The sequence below is a fragment of the Saccostrea cucullata genome, unplaced genomic scaffold (genome assembly GCF_032062105.1).
Source record: "Saccostrea cucullata isolate Sc308-1 unplaced genomic scaffold, CSIRO_AGI_Scuc_v1 ctg3498, whole genome shotgun sequence".
Taxonomy (NCBI): Eukaryota; Metazoa; Mollusca; class Bivalvia; order Ostreida; family Ostreidae; genus Saccostrea; species Saccostrea cuccullata.
The window spans coordinates 36188-53656 of record NW_026932526.1 but is presented as its reverse complement, the minus strand read 5'-3'; the positions used below and the strand labels follow the sequence as shown (position 1 = coordinate 53656).

At 33.5% G+C, this 17469-nt stretch overlaps 1 protein-coding gene across 4 annotated transcripts; it reads right to left on the bottom strand.

Moving 5' to 3' along the window:
• Positions 1 to 184: 184 nt before the first annotated feature.
• LOC134235337 (uncharacterized) lies at positions 185 to 13638 on the bottom strand. Of its 4 annotated transcripts, none has more exons than XM_062717468.1 (7): positions 12948 to 13638; positions 2419 to 2746; positions 2155 to 2341; positions 1815 to 2056; positions 1402 to 1688; positions 675 to 837; positions 185 to 412 (listed from the first exon to the last, which is right to left on the bottom strand). In XM_062717468.1, exons 2-7 carry the CDS (start codon positions 2741 to 2743, stop codon positions 243 to 245), a joined length of 1374 nt encoding a protein of 457 aa, XP_062573452.1. In that variant the 5' UTR covers positions 2744 to 2746; positions 12948 to 13638; the 3' UTR covers positions 185 to 242. The 4 variants fall into 4 exon arrangements, with proteins under 4 accessions (XP_062573452.1, XP_062573453.1, XP_062573451.1 ...); XM_062717469.1 differs by lacking the exon at positions 12948 to 13638 and adding an exon at positions 6387 to 6460; XM_062717467.1 differs by lacking the exon at positions 12948 to 13638 and adding an exon at positions 6309 to 6448.
• Positions 13639 to 17469: the final 3831 nt, after the last annotated feature.

Genomic DNA, 17469 nt, shown 5'->3' with positions numbered 1-17469 from the left:
CGAATAGAGAAAACTTGATTGGCCACTCGTAGTAGTAGTAGTAGAACAAAACTGTTAATGTTTGCATGTTAACGTGAGAAAATTCTGTAGTAAATATATTTTATATTTTCAAAATTCTGTTTAAAAATCACATAAACAAGTTAAAAACGAGTTTATATATGATTTACAATACATAATGATAATTGTGTTCATCTGACACTATAATAGCTGCTGTTGAAAATGTCCAAGAATCCCCTACATTATCAGATATCCAAATAGAAAGACAAAAAACAAAAGAAGACGAAGAATTCCAGTAGAGTTAGTCTGTAGCCTTGTAGAGTATTTCCTGCACTGATCATGGAGGAGATTGGGGGACAGGGATAATCCCGGGCCATCAGCTCAGCCTCGTATAGTGTTGCACCGAAAGGCCAGTCTGAAACAAAACACACATCAGTTAAATCAACTGATCTTGCAGAAGTCGGAGTTTATAGAATAAATGAAATACATGTTAACTGCTATATAAACACGGATCACTACATTTTATTCTAAGTGTACAAGTTCTTTTATTATATATTGAATGCTTTAGATACAAATGTATGTTTCGAAGGCGCGGAATATTGATAAATTTTTCAGTGACTAAAAATGAAAAGTAAAATACGTTTTAGTTTTACATTTTTGAGTTATTTTTCCTTTACCTAGAGATTTTCCATTGATTTTCTGAGCAGAGTATATTCTGTCTGTATTCACCGGAAACCCGTAAGCAAAGGTAAGAAGTTCCGTTATGTACAGTCCCATCATGCAGGTACTAGAAGCAAACTCTGCCCGTACTTTGTAAAAGGATACTGCATAATCTATACTCTGAAGAAATAAAGTAATGATTAAGATTTCAAAACAAAGACCCATTTGCAGCTTTCCGAGAGCAATTAATGGCTTCTCAAATCTCAACATGACCAAAGTATCATCTGAGGCCTTGAATTGTACAGTAAATAAATAGTGGCTCTGTCAATGATATTCTGGTCACGGCACCAATAGCTATGTGGGATTAATCTAGGAAACAATACAAAACAGCACGTAAAGTAAGCGTTGATGTAATTTTATGCCTTTCAACAGTTTAAAACTGCAAATCGTTTTAAATTGTAGTTCGTTTTTTTTTTTGAAGTGGTGGTTAAGTATAATGACATGATAGCATAGATTAGGCTTCCTCGTTTTTTTTTGTTTTTTTTTTTTTGTTTTGTTTTGTTTTTTTTTCCTCTTCTTTTTTTTGTTTGTTTGTTGTTGTTGTTTTGTTTTGTTTTGTTAGGCTTCGTCGGTTTTGTTTTTTTTTTTTGTTTTTTTTTAATTGCTGTTGTTGTTATCTTAACTGTATTGTGAAAATCAATTTATAATGATTATTGTGTTTCAATTTGGTATTAGCAAACTTACCTCACTGCAATATAAATATGCAGTTTTGTTTAGTTTGTCAATATTAAGCTTCCCTGAAGAATCTGTTGCATTAAGATCGGTGGCAATGAAGGCAAAACTAGCAGTGGCATAGAATATGTCTGAACCAGTAGAAGGCTGATAGATAGAGCCTATTGCACACGGCTTCGGATAACAAGTGTCGTGAGAATCTTTTAGAAACATTGATATGATACTAAGGCACTCAGAAGGGGAACTAGATCCCTGAAATATCACAGATTTTTCTTTAAAGTGGTATGTGTTATTGTCATCTGAAATATATAAATAAAAATGTGTGGTTGAAAGGTACATACTAAGTACATAACATATCGTGTGATGCATTTTTTGATATACAAAAAGAGTTATTTTTACTATTATTTTTAAAGATTAAAACTTACTTATCAATGCACACGGATTTAGGATATCCATACTGTGTGGGTTTTGTTCGATTAGATGCTCTTTTATTCTTTTTTCCATATAATTTGTTCCAAAATTTAAATAACTGTGAGAATAAAGATTGAATATACGTCCAGAAATTCGAACAGGAAACATATGAGCCAAGAGAGGTCCGTCTGGTAGAAAAGTGATTTGTGTGGATCCGCCCCCCATTTCGAGGACACCCACTGCTTTCGATTGTGATCTAAAAGTAAACAAACCTTAACATTGATAACAGAATCATCCTAATAATAACAATATCCCAATCTTATTTGCATAAATGATTTAATACATGCATCTTACTGATTAGAAGATAAGAATCCATTATGGTAATTAGCAGTTATCCAAGCGAACACACCCTCCTCTTCGCCTGAGAGAATTCGGACGCTTCTTTCGCTATATATGAATTTATGATTTCTTTTGTCGGACAACACACGTCGAACACTGTTCATTAAGTTCATGGCTTTTTCTTCTTCTACAAATCGTAACCCTGGGGAAAAATGAATGAATAAAAAAGCATAATATTTCAATAGGAATTTTGAAATTTTTTAAATTTAAATTACCTACCTGCAGTTGCAAAGAGATAAATGTTACTCCTGTTATGACGATGTGAAGGCACTTGCGACTCAGCAATCGAAATCAAATTCTTTATATATTCTGGGAGTGAATCTAAATTATCCTGAAATGAACTCAACGATGGTTTTACTTTTTTGTAATATTTTTCTGTTATGTAAAATTTTGATGAGGTGGATGTTCGTTCGGGCCACGAGTATACTCTGAGTTTTGTACTTGAACTTCCGGCATCGAGCATAACACTATACTGGGTTGTCAATCCGCATGCGCTGTCCAACAGGAAGAGGATTCCCATACTGATAATGACATATATAGTCATTTCCTGCAATATAAACAAAACTAATTCAGTAAAAATTCAACGTTGTGGGTTTTATTTCATATTGCTTATCTTATGATCATTTAAAATCATTCAACGTCTTAGGTGACCATCAATTGATAGAAAAGGGCAAATTGATGGCTTTTCTGCATTTACTCAAGCCTTGATTTATGAGATTGATCAGAATATGAAAATTATTTTTCAAAAATATAAAAATAACGAAAGAAGGAATTTACCCTCACTATTATAATCTTACCTATTCTAATTTTGTACCTTAACGCCAGATCAGGAAATAAAAAATAAACATGTTTACATACTGCAGAGATTTTTAACATGTGAGACAGGGGTGTTTACTTTTGACAAAAATCACTTCAATGTCGTCCGTTTTGTGAAGTTCTTTTTATTAGCCAATGCCAAGGAGAAAAAAAATATTCAAAATGGCTAAAATGATCCTTTCTATAACAGCTTATCTCTCTAACGCTTTTTTTTTAAAAGAAGAAGTGGAAATACAAATGTACTTCTCAAATATACTCTATAGTGTATTTGTACCTTATGCTTTGGAGGTTGTTTTTGTTGTTGTTGCTGTTGTTGTTATTGTTGTTGTTGTTGTTCTTTTAACAATAAAAAGTTCTGACAGTTACCTTGTTTTGTCCGATTCGATAATTTATCCTAGTTACAAATGAATTTTTAATTAAATTTTCATAAAATAGATTAAGCTTCTGTTACAGAAACGTGAAGTATTGAAAATAAGCAGAGAGATTTTTTAACTTTCTTTCTTTTTAATGAAAATCAAATTCCAGCGAGCATCGCATTTCATTTGGGTTATTTTGGTGGAAAGATTAAATGAATGTTACATATTAACTTCGAAACATTTTATGATTTAAAGTTTATCCTGAGAACTTGACTGTTATACGAAACCCTGCATGTAAGATTTCAGAAAATAAACTTAATTTCAAGCATTTTCAATGTTTATTTAAAACAGAAAAAAAGAATGTATACTTGAACTTTACAGAGAAAAACAAGACAAGAAAATATTACTATTTATCAATTTTATTTTGGGTTATGGACAAAAATGTTTCGCACAATTCATATAATCCATTCATTTAATGTTTGATAGCTTTTTAAGCCTTTGTGATCTCTATAATGGAGGTAACGAAGAGTATTCAAGCTCAAAAAAAATACACGCAAACAATACATATCAGGAGCAGGGTAAAACACGGACCTCTAAACATCGGGGGTGGGATCAGGTGGGATCAAGAAGTGAGCATCCCGCGCCGTGTGCATGTTCACGGTTGGGAAAAAACGGGGAATTCCCTAAACAATTCAGTGTGTTTTAATGGTCTAACAATCAGTATGAAAAAAATCCTTCAGTATTTGACTCAATGATAGATTGTATTTGCCGAATTTTTTTCTTTATAATGGTTTGTCCATTGTTGTTCATTTATAAACTTAAGGCATCTTTAGCATATTACTTCCAGAGATTGATTGGGTGTTCCGTTCAGAGATTACCATTGCGCCACGTACGTGCAAAGTCGCGTTTAATACCCATTGCACTGAGTAACTTTGTTTGTTTCCCCTTTCTATATATCTCTATACTGATATCTTGTTGGCGGTGATGTAGCTTTTAATAATAATACAGAGATTAAGATGGAAGTAACATTTTCTCTAATGTTCTCGTTTGATAAGACGTTGCGCTGAATATAGTTACGTAGTATTTACATTAATTTTCCAGTATTACTTTTTATCCCCTGCTTCCTTCCGTCTTTTATACTTTGCGATACCTTTCTCCTCTCCATACACACACACCTTTTTTTTCATCTTAAATAATGCAATTGTGTCCCTCCCATTGTACTTTTTTACTGATCACATATTTCAGGTCCATATCAAATTATGGACATTGTTGATGTGTTGGGGGAGGGGCATGTTTTATCCTTATCCACAACTCCTCATTTTTTATACATAAATGTCCTGGAAAAAAAATTAATCTAATCAGTTATTGCTCTGTATTCAAAATCAAGATCTTATTCTTATTTGAACCTGCTTGACACAATTACAGGGGCTGGATTCTCTTTAGCTTTCTTTGTTTAGTATCTGGTGAAACCAGAAAAGTGTGTTGTCCTTTTAGCATATTGATAACTAATATACAATTATTGCTGTTTTTTGAGGTCAGTACAATAATTTAGCCATCTGAGGAGTACAATATTCACCGAGCCCAAAGGGCGAGGTGAATATTGTACTGCGAAGATGGCTAAATCATTGTATTGACAGAAAAAAACAGCAATAATTGTTTTATTATATGATTCACTGATGAAATGATACAGCTAATTACTTGCTTGCATTTTATTAAGCCCTAGCCAAATACAAGAGAGTAGCAGAATCTAAATGTGAATAAACCTTACCAGTCGTATCAATTTGAAATGTTTTTTAAAATCAATTTTTGTAAAAAAAAAAATGCCATGAGAGAAATATATATTGTCAGTCTTTTTTATGGAATAGATTTTGAATGGAATGAGTTTTATTAGGAAAAACTGACTACCAAAAAGTTTTAAAAAAAAATGTTGTTCAGAAAAAGTGTTGGAGGGGGATGTGTGTCCCTGCATCCCCTCTTACCTCCTCACCCAAAATATATATTTGCTGTTTTTTCACATGAAAATAAAAATCATAGTCGTTTAAATAGCTTTTAAATAGCTTTTTAAAACAATTTATATCAATTTGGAATTTCCGAATCTATTTTTAGGTAAATGTAGAGGAAATAAATCCTTGTATTGACCTGGAACGTCACGTGCAGGTCAATACAACGTAATATTTTTCTAACATAGTTGGATCTCAGCCAATCAGAGAGATTGAAATTATTCAATCATATAATAAATAATTTTATTCACAAGGTAACCCGGTAATTGAAATAAATTATTGACTCTTTTTTTTTTTTGAGCCGGAATATTTCCTTAAACACCTTTAAATATTGACCCAGACATTTTTTCACATAAAATGAAGACATCATCTTCAGAGATATCCCCTATTTACTAACAGTGTATCTAAATTGGAACATTTTTATCTTCCTCGTATATATTAACTTATTTATGTGTACGTTCTATAGTTGTCTATACGGTGAAGAGCTGTCAGCCGGTCAGAGGCAGATGTTACAATAAACAGACTGATGGGTAGCTCATTATGATTAACTTGATCTATACAATAAGAGAGGGTTTATTTATCTTTAATTAACGGTCAGTATGCAAGTATATACCCAGGGGTCAGGAAAATTATTCAGAATTTTTTATTATTATTGGTTTCTATGGAATCTAAGATCTAAGTAGTTCTTCACAATGAACATCAAATAGAATATATCTATAAATCGAAAATAGAAAATTCTTTTCAGAAAATAAATACCAGTCCTGTATTAGATAATCGTAGGAAAAGTTTTACATCTCTAAGACATTTAGGTGAAAACTAGGCGATAAATACAATCGAAATGTTATTTACTAATCATAAATTTAAAGAGACTTCAACCATCCGGGTTGATTTCGAATGCTTTATCATTTTATTTACGGGGGATCTTTAAAAGCCTTACCTTTAAGTATAGAGAAAGTCCAGTTGAACCACCAGGAGGCATAGAGCTAATGAGAGAAGGGTTACATTTGTTACATACCTCACATCTGGGAAAAAGGGTCTGGCTTATGACAATAACAATTAAACCTCTACTCCAAACACTACGCGATTTATGTATAGGAGATACGTACAAAAAGGGAAGGCAAAAAATCTCTACAATAATTTATAACTTTTTTAAAATCCCAGATATTGCCAAGATGTCTTATCTAATATCACCGCGGTGGTTGTGATATAAACTTGTTTCTTCTTATTTATTTCAAGCAGCTGGTAGTCCAGTGAAAATACGTGTTATCTAAATTGACCAGGATGTCTGAAAAGATTTTCTTTCTAGTATTACAAAAATATAGCATTTTGCTGATAAAAAAAACAACATTTTGACACTTTATTTGAAATTCGTTCTTTTTTCTACAACTTATTTCATTTTTATATCATCTTCATTGTTTGATTTGCGTATTTCTTTAACAGATATCTTGCTAGAAAGTACGGGTAATTTATCAGTCCCAAGACTAGGCCGATGGTAGCCAGAACTTCCTATTCTTGCAAAAACAATAATACTGTCCTGTTATGCAATGAAATGAGTACTAGTCCGTTGGCAACAAAAACTAGCTTCATTTATTTTTCGATAAAAGTACGGACATAAAATTTAACCGCAAAGACGATAATCATTACTTATGTTAAATGATATTACTTTTACTGAATATTTAATATTGTTAGTGGAAAAATCGTTGGACTTTGCACAGTATGAACCTTAATACCCTTTTTGGTACATCCATGATAAAACCTCGAGAATTAGGAAGACCCTTGGTCCCTAAATAGCTTATTTTTTCTCTTTACCTCTGGAAATTTGTCTGTTTAAAAACCAGAATATTTCGAATTCCCAAAAAGAAGGAGTTTAACTTTATAATACGGTATATCTAAACTGCATGATGAGGGGGCATGGGCCTTCTACTCTGAGCCAGAAAGAAAATTATGTTGATAATCAGAATTTTGCTTCAAATGGCAGATACTGTGCCATCCAATAAAAGTTTTAATGAGTCAACACTCCATTAAAAAGTTCTAGACTTTCATTCTAGAGAACCTTACTATATTATATACTATATAACCTTTCTTTTCACACGAAAGAACAATGCTTCAGTTTTTTATAATAATTTTACTTTCAAATGATCTGTAAATTCTTAATCCTTGCATGTATCATTTTCTGTAAATTTTGATTTATATTTAATTGATTGATTGATGTTTATCTCCTTGTCCGCAATATTTCAATCATGTTTCGGCGGATAACTTATTTAAATCATCTTTAAGTATAGAGAAAGTCCTACCGAACCTCCAGGAGGCATAGAGCTAATGAGAGAAAGGTTACATTTGTTACATACCTCACATCTGGGAAAAAAGGGTCGGGCTTATGACAATAACAATTAGCCCTCTACTCCAAACACTACGCGATTTATGTATAGGTGATACAAAGAGGGAAGAAAAAATCTCTACAATAATTTATAACTTTTTAAAAATCCCAGATATTGCCTAGATGTCTTATCTAATATCACCGCGGTGGTTTTGATATAAACTTCTGTTTCTTTTATATATACATGTCAAGCAGCTGGTAGTCCAGTGAAAATACGTGTTATCTAAATTGACCAGGATGTCTGAAAAGATTTTCTTTCTAGTATTACAAAAATATAGCATTTTGTTGATGAAAAGAAATCTTTTGGGCACATTATTTTATATTCGTTCATTTTCTACAACTTATTTCATTTTATATTATCTTCGTTGTCTGATATGCATTATTTCTTAAACAGATATCCTGCTAGAAAGCACGAGTTATTTAGTAGTCCCAAGACTTGGCCGATGGCAGAACTTCCTATTCTTGCAATAACAATAAAACCGTCCTATTATGGAATGATGAAATGAGTCTGTTACCCCCCGTTCACACAGAGCTACGACTTTACGACGATCATCCCGATCAAGCCACGATCTAAAAAGTTTTGGATCGGGGCGGAACGGAGCCGATCGGCGTCTAAATCGAGCAATTTGGCAAATTGTAATTCTCATGACGACCGTACTACGATGCCCCTACGTCAAACGCGCTGCTAACACGCTTCGTCTACGATGTTACGCAGACAGTTTCCGACCAGCGGCCGTGTTTACTGCGTTTACGCTACGCTGCCACTACGGCATTGAAGATCATACTCCGACGCTACGCAGACCTAGATGACTGTACGACGATATTGCTACGGTGGTGCAGATGATACTTCGATTGCATTACGCTTCTAGTACGATTTTGGCGATGATGTAAATAATTCTTGCAACCGCAGATATCTCTAATATGATTTTGGCGATGATACATATATATCTTGCGACCGCAGACTTTTCGCGGCCTTTACCACATGGTTTACGGGGCATTTTCAATTATATATTGTAGTTGAAAGGTGATGATTGGTCAAATATCAGCGCTTCATTCTAAATATGTACCAATTGATAATATACCTTTCATTCAATGTTTTAATATACATGTAATTATGCTTCGACCTATGGAGAGAATGATCATAGGCATTTATGCCTGCTGTTCAATCCATTTCATTAAATATATTTTAAATCAAATATCAGCGCTATAAAAACAAACTGCTGCCTAATAGGTCGTGATATGATCGGCGTAATGTCATTTTAGGTCTTCGTAGGATCGTCCCGAACGTAGAGAGATCGTAGTGAGAACGTAATAAGAACGTACTGGGAGCGTTGTAGAAGCGTACTTGGTAAGTTTCTACGCTTTTACTGCGCTTTTACTATGATCACGAAGATTTCTCCACGATGCTTCCGCGCTGCTTTTACGATTATGGCGCTTCTACTACGCTCTTTTTACGACTTTACCCCGATTCTTGTTGGCTACGATCCCGCTACGCTTGTTTTGAGCATGTTCAAAATAAGCGTGGCGAGAGCGTGGAGCTCACCGATCATGAAGACCCCACTGCGTTTATGAAGACTATACGACGTTTCTCCTGCGATTTGTCACGATCGGCCACGTTTTCGGCCACGCTTTGATCGTAGTAGAAGCGGCGTCTATGTGTGAACGGGGGGTTAGCAACAAAATCTACCTTCATTTTTTTCGACAAAGTACAGGCATACATATCAACATTTAACCGCAAAGACAATAATCATCACTTATGTTAAATGATATTACTTTTATTGAATATTGTTAATAGAAGAATCATTCGACTTTGTTCAAATTAGACACAATAACCACCTTAATGCCCCCTAATGGTACATGGATCATAAAACCACGAGAATTAGGAAGACCCTTGGTCCCAATATTTTCCCTCTTTACCACTGGAAACGGGTCTATATAGAATCCAAAATCATTCCAACTCCCAGTGAGAAGTAGTTTAACCTTATCATGTATCCAAACTATAGGATGAGAAGGCATGGACCTTCTACTCTGAGCCAGAATGAAATTGATATTGGTATTTGATAACCAGAATTTGGCCCCAGAATATAAGTTTTAATATGTTAACATGCCATAAAAAGTTCTAGACTTCCATTTTAGAGATTCATTACTATATACCAGAACCTTCCATTTCACAAGAAAGAACAGTGCTTTAGTTTTGATGATATTTTTTTTTTCAAATGATCTGCAAAGTCTTTATCTTTGCAATATCATTTTTGTCAAGATTTATATTTAAGGTTCTGTGTAAGTGTCTTGCAGACACATTGGCCTTGAACTCAAAAAAAAAAAAGATTACAATAAGAAATGTGAGCAAAAAGGTTAACCATTGTTGGCAAATACATTTTGCTTTTCTAAATCTTTCTTTACTTAAGAACTAGGAGAACCACAAGTTTCAGCGATTTCTTACGTTGTTTATCATTCTGTAAATAACTTGATATCAAATGTAAATAACGTAGACATGACTGCAAGCACAATTTTCTCTCTCTATATTTCTTGTACGATAAGATAAAAGATTATATACCTCATTATAATCTTTTATGTACTCGCAGCAAAGAATTCGATATGTTACACACCAAATACATGTATATTCTTAGATGTTACAGTCTTAATTATTTTGTCGAAACAATATCAGCATTCTCGTTTAAAGCAATCATTTCGTAAGTTCTATGGTCGATATGTACAATGACCTTGTCAGCAAATACTATATAGTACAATTTATCATTAAGTCAAATGCTGACTGACGTGTTTTCATACTAATTGTTCGTCCATTATTTTTACACTGAATAGACGACGGATTTTTCCGTTATTTACCGATTATATATGTCAAGGAGCACACAGCGGGTGAAACCGGTCGGCAGGGGATGCCCACTCCTCTATAGCACCTGATCCCACCTCTGACGTTTTAGAGGTCCGTGTTTGTTTGCTCTGCTCCTATTTCGTATTGTTTTATGGCCTTCTGATCTTGAATACTTTTCGTTATCTTCATATGTTTCATTTCCCTACATTGTGAAAAACAATGAGCAAGGGCACCGAAAAGCGGAGCATCCCATTGCGAAAAGGATATCTGTAAATTACGGCAGCATTCTACATGGATCTCGATGCAAGTGACGTCACTTCCGTTCCTCACAGAATTTACTCATTCACCCACCCACAAATGAACACACACTACTGCGTTACTACTAGTATATCCCCTCCAACTCCGTTGCAAGGGGATAAAAAACTGAAGGAGAAAAGGTGGTCCTCGGAGCATATCGTTGTAGGCGGTTAAAGGCCATCAGTCTGGTGAAATGTCGAAAATAATCTTGACTGCATTATCTGTGTAATGCAATTGGGTATTTTACAGCAAATTTTAAAGCTTGGTTCTGACAATTAATCCATAGAACATTCTTTTTTATTTCTATTTTATCCTCGAAATGTAATGAAACATTTTTATCTCCAAGTTCCGAACAATTAACCGTTAATTACTGCATACCTGTTCGGAATTGAATATCTGTGTTGAGAAATGTTCTCAAAAATAATTCTTTCATTTTATTTTCTATCGTGTATCTATATACCTTACACCGTGCAACAATCGGTTAATTGGGCATCCATAGAACCCGTGCGCTTTAAATATTTACACCGATTCCTCGCTATCTGATATAAATATGATGCTGCAGAGAAAACGGCTGTCGATTTTTGCGATATTAAAATAACTCGTTAATCATGGTTCACATTCCATCTTATCTATATGGTTCTACAACTCATTTCAAGTTCAGAATCGGAAATTTGCATAAAATTATCGTAAAGACAGTAAATGGCCTACTGACCTATCGTATACGTTTTGATAATTTGTTATGGAAATTCGTGCGAAAAACTGCGGTAACTGGAACTTTTTTCATTCTTTCTTTTATTGTATTGGTTGTTATCAATAATTTACTTTGTGAATATCAGATAACCAATAGGATATTCCCTAAATGTTTGATGTGTAACTCGATATGAAAATAATTTGTGATAAACAGTAAACCAACACTCATTTTAGCTGTTTCTTATTAACAAATAACCTAATAATCCCGGAAAATCGTCAGTTTTACACAATTAACACTTCTAGAGTTCGGTTTATACATATAAATGTTCCGGAATAGGAGCATTCACGAAGGAAAAGGTTCAAACAGCGTTTGCAAATAAAAATACATTTTTATTGCTAGTAGTAGTCAGATATCGAAACAGAACTGCATTAATTTTGAAGACTGGACAGTCTTCAAATGCAATTCAAATGTAATTCTGTTTCAATATTAATTAAATACAGTAAAATAAAATAATTCATTCATCATCTTGGTCAATATGGAATTGATTGATTCTTCTATAATAAGCGTTATCAGTGTATCTTATTAGTGGGGCAAGTTTCTTATCGACTGGTCAGTCATTTCACATCGCTCAGAGCCATGATGCATTTCATCGCTCAATCTCTCCCACATTTTTCTACAACATTTACATGGATACAAACAATTAAGAATGTTGTTTTGCATGTTCTGCTTTCCTTTATTATTAATTTTTTTTAAATATATGCAGTTGTAATTATATTTTGCCAAATTACTGAATTTTTTAGAAATTATTGAACCACAGTGTATGATACACTGTATAACCTTCATATATTGAGATTTGATCGGAATTCTGAAAAAGGTAACTCAAAATGAAGGTTACGCTAAATAATTTGACATAACTTTTAAACAAAAATACTTTGGCGCCCAGTAGGTGAAGTTTTAAAAGAAGGAAGTAATTATTACATTACCACTTTGTTTTGTATATGTATTTAAATTCATTATCTTAAAGTTTTTGCGAAATGTTTTCAAACTTAAATCAAGACAAGTCATCAAGGTGCTGTTCATGTTTAAAAGACCTTTTACATTCATTCTATACTTTCGTCCTCTCTAAAAATTTAAATTTTTTTTCAATGTAATTGAAAATGGTCGTTAAAAAATTTTAAAATTCTAAATTTTAATTTTAGAAGACTTTTTCAAGCAAGAAACACATATCTAGCTCCGGGGTCCTAATACTGCGACGAGGTCACTTTTGATCTCAGTCCCACTTTTTCAAAGGGATTAATAGTGGGAAAAGTGAGACTTGAGTCAAAAGTGAGCTCATCTCATTTTTATGACCAGGGAGCCTGGACTTTCTTTTACCTACCTCATGTAAGGAATATTTCCTATCTCCATCTAAAAGAGCAGAAATTCCAGGTGATTCCGCAGAGGTCAAGGCACATTGTTTGGTGTGTTAAACTGTAAAGAAAGAACCGACAGTCCCATAAGAACTCCTAATCTTTCTGTTGTATATATGAAGAAAATCTTAACATAGACACGGATTATAATCGTTGTATGATCTGTCTGTCGGTACAATCTTTTCACCCTTTGGCGCGAACCCAGGTCTCCAGGCACGAGAAAGTTTCGGAGTGTAGGGGGAAAAAAGAAGAAAAAAAATCGGCACAAAATTGGTTATATTCCAATTATTGAAAGATTTTCTGTAGGGAACTCGACAATTTCGCTCTGTATACTAATGATATACAGGATATACAGTTCTTAATTCTAGAGGAAGGAATTTCATTACTGGAAACAATCGATTACCTCGCAGACGACAACCACTTCATATAAGCCAAACGAAAATCGAGATATTTGTTATCACTAATTTAGCTAATAACAATTAAATATTATTGATTCAGGCGGACGTTTCGTGATGCTGTTGAGACGGGTATAGCATTTATAAGCGCTGTGTAATGGATCTAAGCATTGCCCGGGTTGCTATATACGCTTTTACTGGATTTTCCATGAAATGGTCGGCTGGTTGGACCACAAAGGAATTGTCATAGCAATAGGTAACCTGCTAGTGTTATTGTCGGTGTAATTTGATATAAGATTTCCATAAAGCAAATAAAAGCCAATGCAATCAACATTCTAATATTTACAGACAAACCAGATAAAAATCGCGCACTCACACAAAAAATCTTAACAGATACATCATCCCTTCACTTCTCAATCTCTAACATGCACGGATAACTGTTAATTAAGTCTGTAAACTGTTTTATCGCTAAAAAAATCATTACTTTGAATCCGGCTATCAAAATCGTTTTAGCCACTAATTTGAAAACTCATTCTAAATCAAAGTTCCGGAAAAACCGTCCATATTTCGAATAACCATTTTGAATCCGCAGATCAAAATGATTTTTTAACCACTAATTTGAAAACTCAGTCTAAATTAAAGTTCTGGTGAAGACGGCCATATCCCTAACAAACACTTTTAAATTACTTTTTTTTAATTCCTTCTCGAACATTTATAAAGAAATTTAGTAGACCTGGGTTTGCGAAAACAAACGTCTTCCTGGTCTTCAAATACAAATGCTTATTTCTCATGATGAACTTGTTTGGTCTACATATTTAAACGGTGTTTGATTTGAAATTCGCAACGTTTGCTATTTTGCAGTGTGTTCGCGAAGAATTATATTTGTCATTTCCAGATATAACAGTGTAAATGTAGGATTTCAGACTTTACATGTCAAAGTACCAAATAAAGACATAGCTAGGTGGTTTCATTGAAAGCAAAGGTAGTTCTTCCGCAATGTTAAAATTGTATTATTATTTCAACGTACCGGTAATTGATCGCAAAAAGTTCAAATTTGAACATTTCTGTTAGGAAAAGGGAGATGAAAACTAATTTTGGGTGAAAAAGCAATATCCATTGATGCCTCAATTTTTGATGTTTCCGTGAAGGAAGTATTAAGCATATTAAATATTATGAAATCTGTTTTCAGTTGAATTATAGTATTTATTTTATCAATGAGATATCCTAATGCATATTTCCCGCGATTCAATTTTTAATATTTTATATTATCAAATATACAGTAGTATACTAATTTCATATTATAAGATAAAAAATATTTCATTGTACATTGTATTGATTTTATTTATAGATTGTGTAATACGGTCATATTGTAAATTTTGAATTTACCGATGGCAATAAATACAAAATTTACAAGTCGTCTTGTTTTATTTTTCAAAATTTACAACCTGACAATACAGTAAATTTGCCCCCCCCCCCGTGAGTCCGAAGAAAATTGACTGGACTAGAAAGCATTTCGGATTAGAGATATAACAGCAATTTACACAATTGGTCTTAATTCAAAATCGTATTAGGCAAGATTTCGGAATACCAAAGATTCTGATTAGACAGGCTTCCCTGTATTTCATATTACAGAGCGGTATCTGATGTTAACCACCATACTTAGAGCCCTGACATCTGAAAACAAGAGTTTATTTGATAGAAAAAACAATGAAAGTTTTGAGAACTGTATAGTGTCTGATCGTTAAAGAAAACATACATGAAGGCGTGGGGTTTAATGTCTGATTTACATTGTTCTGGAAACTGATCGTACAAAAATAACAATCTCTAAGATAGTATCATCTGTGTAAACATGGATAAAACAGATGGAATTGTTCTCGCCTGTAGCGCAAAGTTCAGTCATTCTCTTGTTATCCGTTTTGAAAGATTTATGTTAAATATATACAAGATCTCCTTACTTTGAGAGGGTATGCTTGTATTCCCCGTAAATCATTTTTATGAGTAACTATATAGCATATATTTGGAATTTTTTCTTCTTGTATACTTATAATTCCTTGTATATCTATTTGATATTCTTTGAAAAATCTATATGGAGTACGGAACGTTTATAATACTTCAATGAGTATCTATTTGCGAAAAGGAAAATATTTCCGTGTGTGATATAACAGATTCATGATGAATTAATTAACGTGATGACTTAATTAACTTTTCAATTCGTCAACTTCCCTTACTTATGAAACAATATACCTTCATCACCTGCATACCGAGTTTATATCTAGAGCATGCTTTTCGTATATGAACAATTTCTAAAACGAGACAAGTTATTGACAAAGTTGATGAAACAAGAATATCAACAGTCTTGTTTAAAGTCGTCAATTCGTAAGTTCTATGGTCGATACAATGACCTTGTCAGCAAATACAATTTAACATTTAGTCAAATGCTGACTGACATTTTTCATACTAATTGTTATACCATTATTTATACACTGAATTGTCGACGGATTTTTCCGTAATTTCGCGATTAAGACAAGGAGCACACGGCGGTGTGGCCGGTCTGCAGGGGATGCTCACTCTTACATGGTACTTGATTTTTTAGAGGTCCTTGTTTGTACTGCTCCAAAAATTGTATAATTGTTTAATGGACTTTTTGAGCTTGAATACTGTTCGTTATCTCTATATATTTCATCCAGGCACGTAGCATCGGGAAAGAAGTGTATGCGAAAAATTTAGTACTGAAAGAAGTTGGAACCTACCCACTCCAACCCATCCTATCCCCACCCAACCCCAACCACCACGAAAAAGGATTTTCGAGTTTGGACAATTCATTAATATTTTTTTTTTTTGACTTTTTAAAATTATTATGATTATTGGGGCTTATAACTTTTTTCAAGTATTGAAGTAGATTTTTTTTCTCCGCCCCCCCCCCTTCAAAAACGATTCTTAATCTCTGAGATCTAAATCTCGTAGTGTGTACATCAGATTTCTCTGTTTCCACTGTCAGAATCATTTTTTATAGATGTCCAAAATCTAGGGATTTCTGTTCGTGATCATTCCACATGATGGACATTGAATTGATGAATCTGTGACGTTTATTAACCGGTGAACACCCTGTGGGCCAAAGATCAATCGGGACTTCGGTCCAAATCTCTCGGAAGCGATAGAAGTTCCGCTAATTGAGATTAACTGATAAAGTAATGAATTTCTCGATTTCAGTGCGATCCGTTAATTATACACAAACATGGATATATACACGTTTGGTCCGTTTCACCAAACAATATATCTGCACAGACTCAAAGAAACAATCGTTGATGTTGCGTATGCATGTATCGTTTTCACGGAAACCTCTTACCTTTGAGTATAAAGGCTTTGGGTGAAAATGAAACTTTTGTCACCAGAGTATCAGAATAAGCATGATAAGAGAAATATTTTAATGATATAGTGAATGTGTGGCGCCAGCATGCAGAGAACGAAACATTTCTAGGTATTTTGCTTTAAAACAAACTATCTGCATGGATCCTCTTTCCGCCTGTTTTTATATCTTACTGACAAATTTGAAACTCTGATTTAGTTCAGAATAAATAAAGACTTTATTTCCCATGTCTGTTTAAATCTGCGTTTTAATAAATATCTTTTATCTATTCAGTTGATATAAGAAATATATAAAAGTAATACTTGGCACATTAAAACATTTAAAATGTATATTCTATTGAAATTATTGCTGCACCAAATTAAGGAATACACGTATTCTTTTTTTATCGAAATATTTCATCTAAGAATATTTATTATGCATGTTAAGTGTAAATATATTGCATTTGATTAAGGAAACACGCAGTCTGATTAAAACCAGCCCCCTTCTCCTTTCACTGACGAGTGAAAGGAAAAGGGGGCTGGTTTTAATCAGACTGGGAAATACGATACCACTTTTAAGATGTCAGATATAAATAATTAAATATTTTTAAAACAGTTTGTATAAACTTTATTGTTGCTTAAACATTTAAACACACAATAATCAAGGAATTTTCCGACCACGTCTTTCTGAATAAAATGCCACATAACAACTAAACAACTAGTAATATGCATGGAAATTCAATTCCAAAAT

What these genes read in the sequence shown, in the direction of transcription:
- LOC134235337 (XM_062717467.1), bottom strand. Translation starts at nt 6,350, where the DNA reads ATGCCTCCTGGTGGTTCAACTGGACTTTCTCTATACTTAAAG. An exon ending in TTATCTCTTTGCAACTGCAG is followed by an intron (nt 2,342 to 2,418) that starts GTAGGTAATTTA and finishes ATTTTTCCCCAG; the next exon opens with GGTTACGATTTGTAGAAGAA. An exon ending in AATCAATGGAAAATCTCTAG is followed by an intron (nt 413 to 674) that starts GTAAAGGAAAAA and finishes GTTTTGTTTCAG; the next exon opens with ACTGGCCTTTCGGTGCAACA.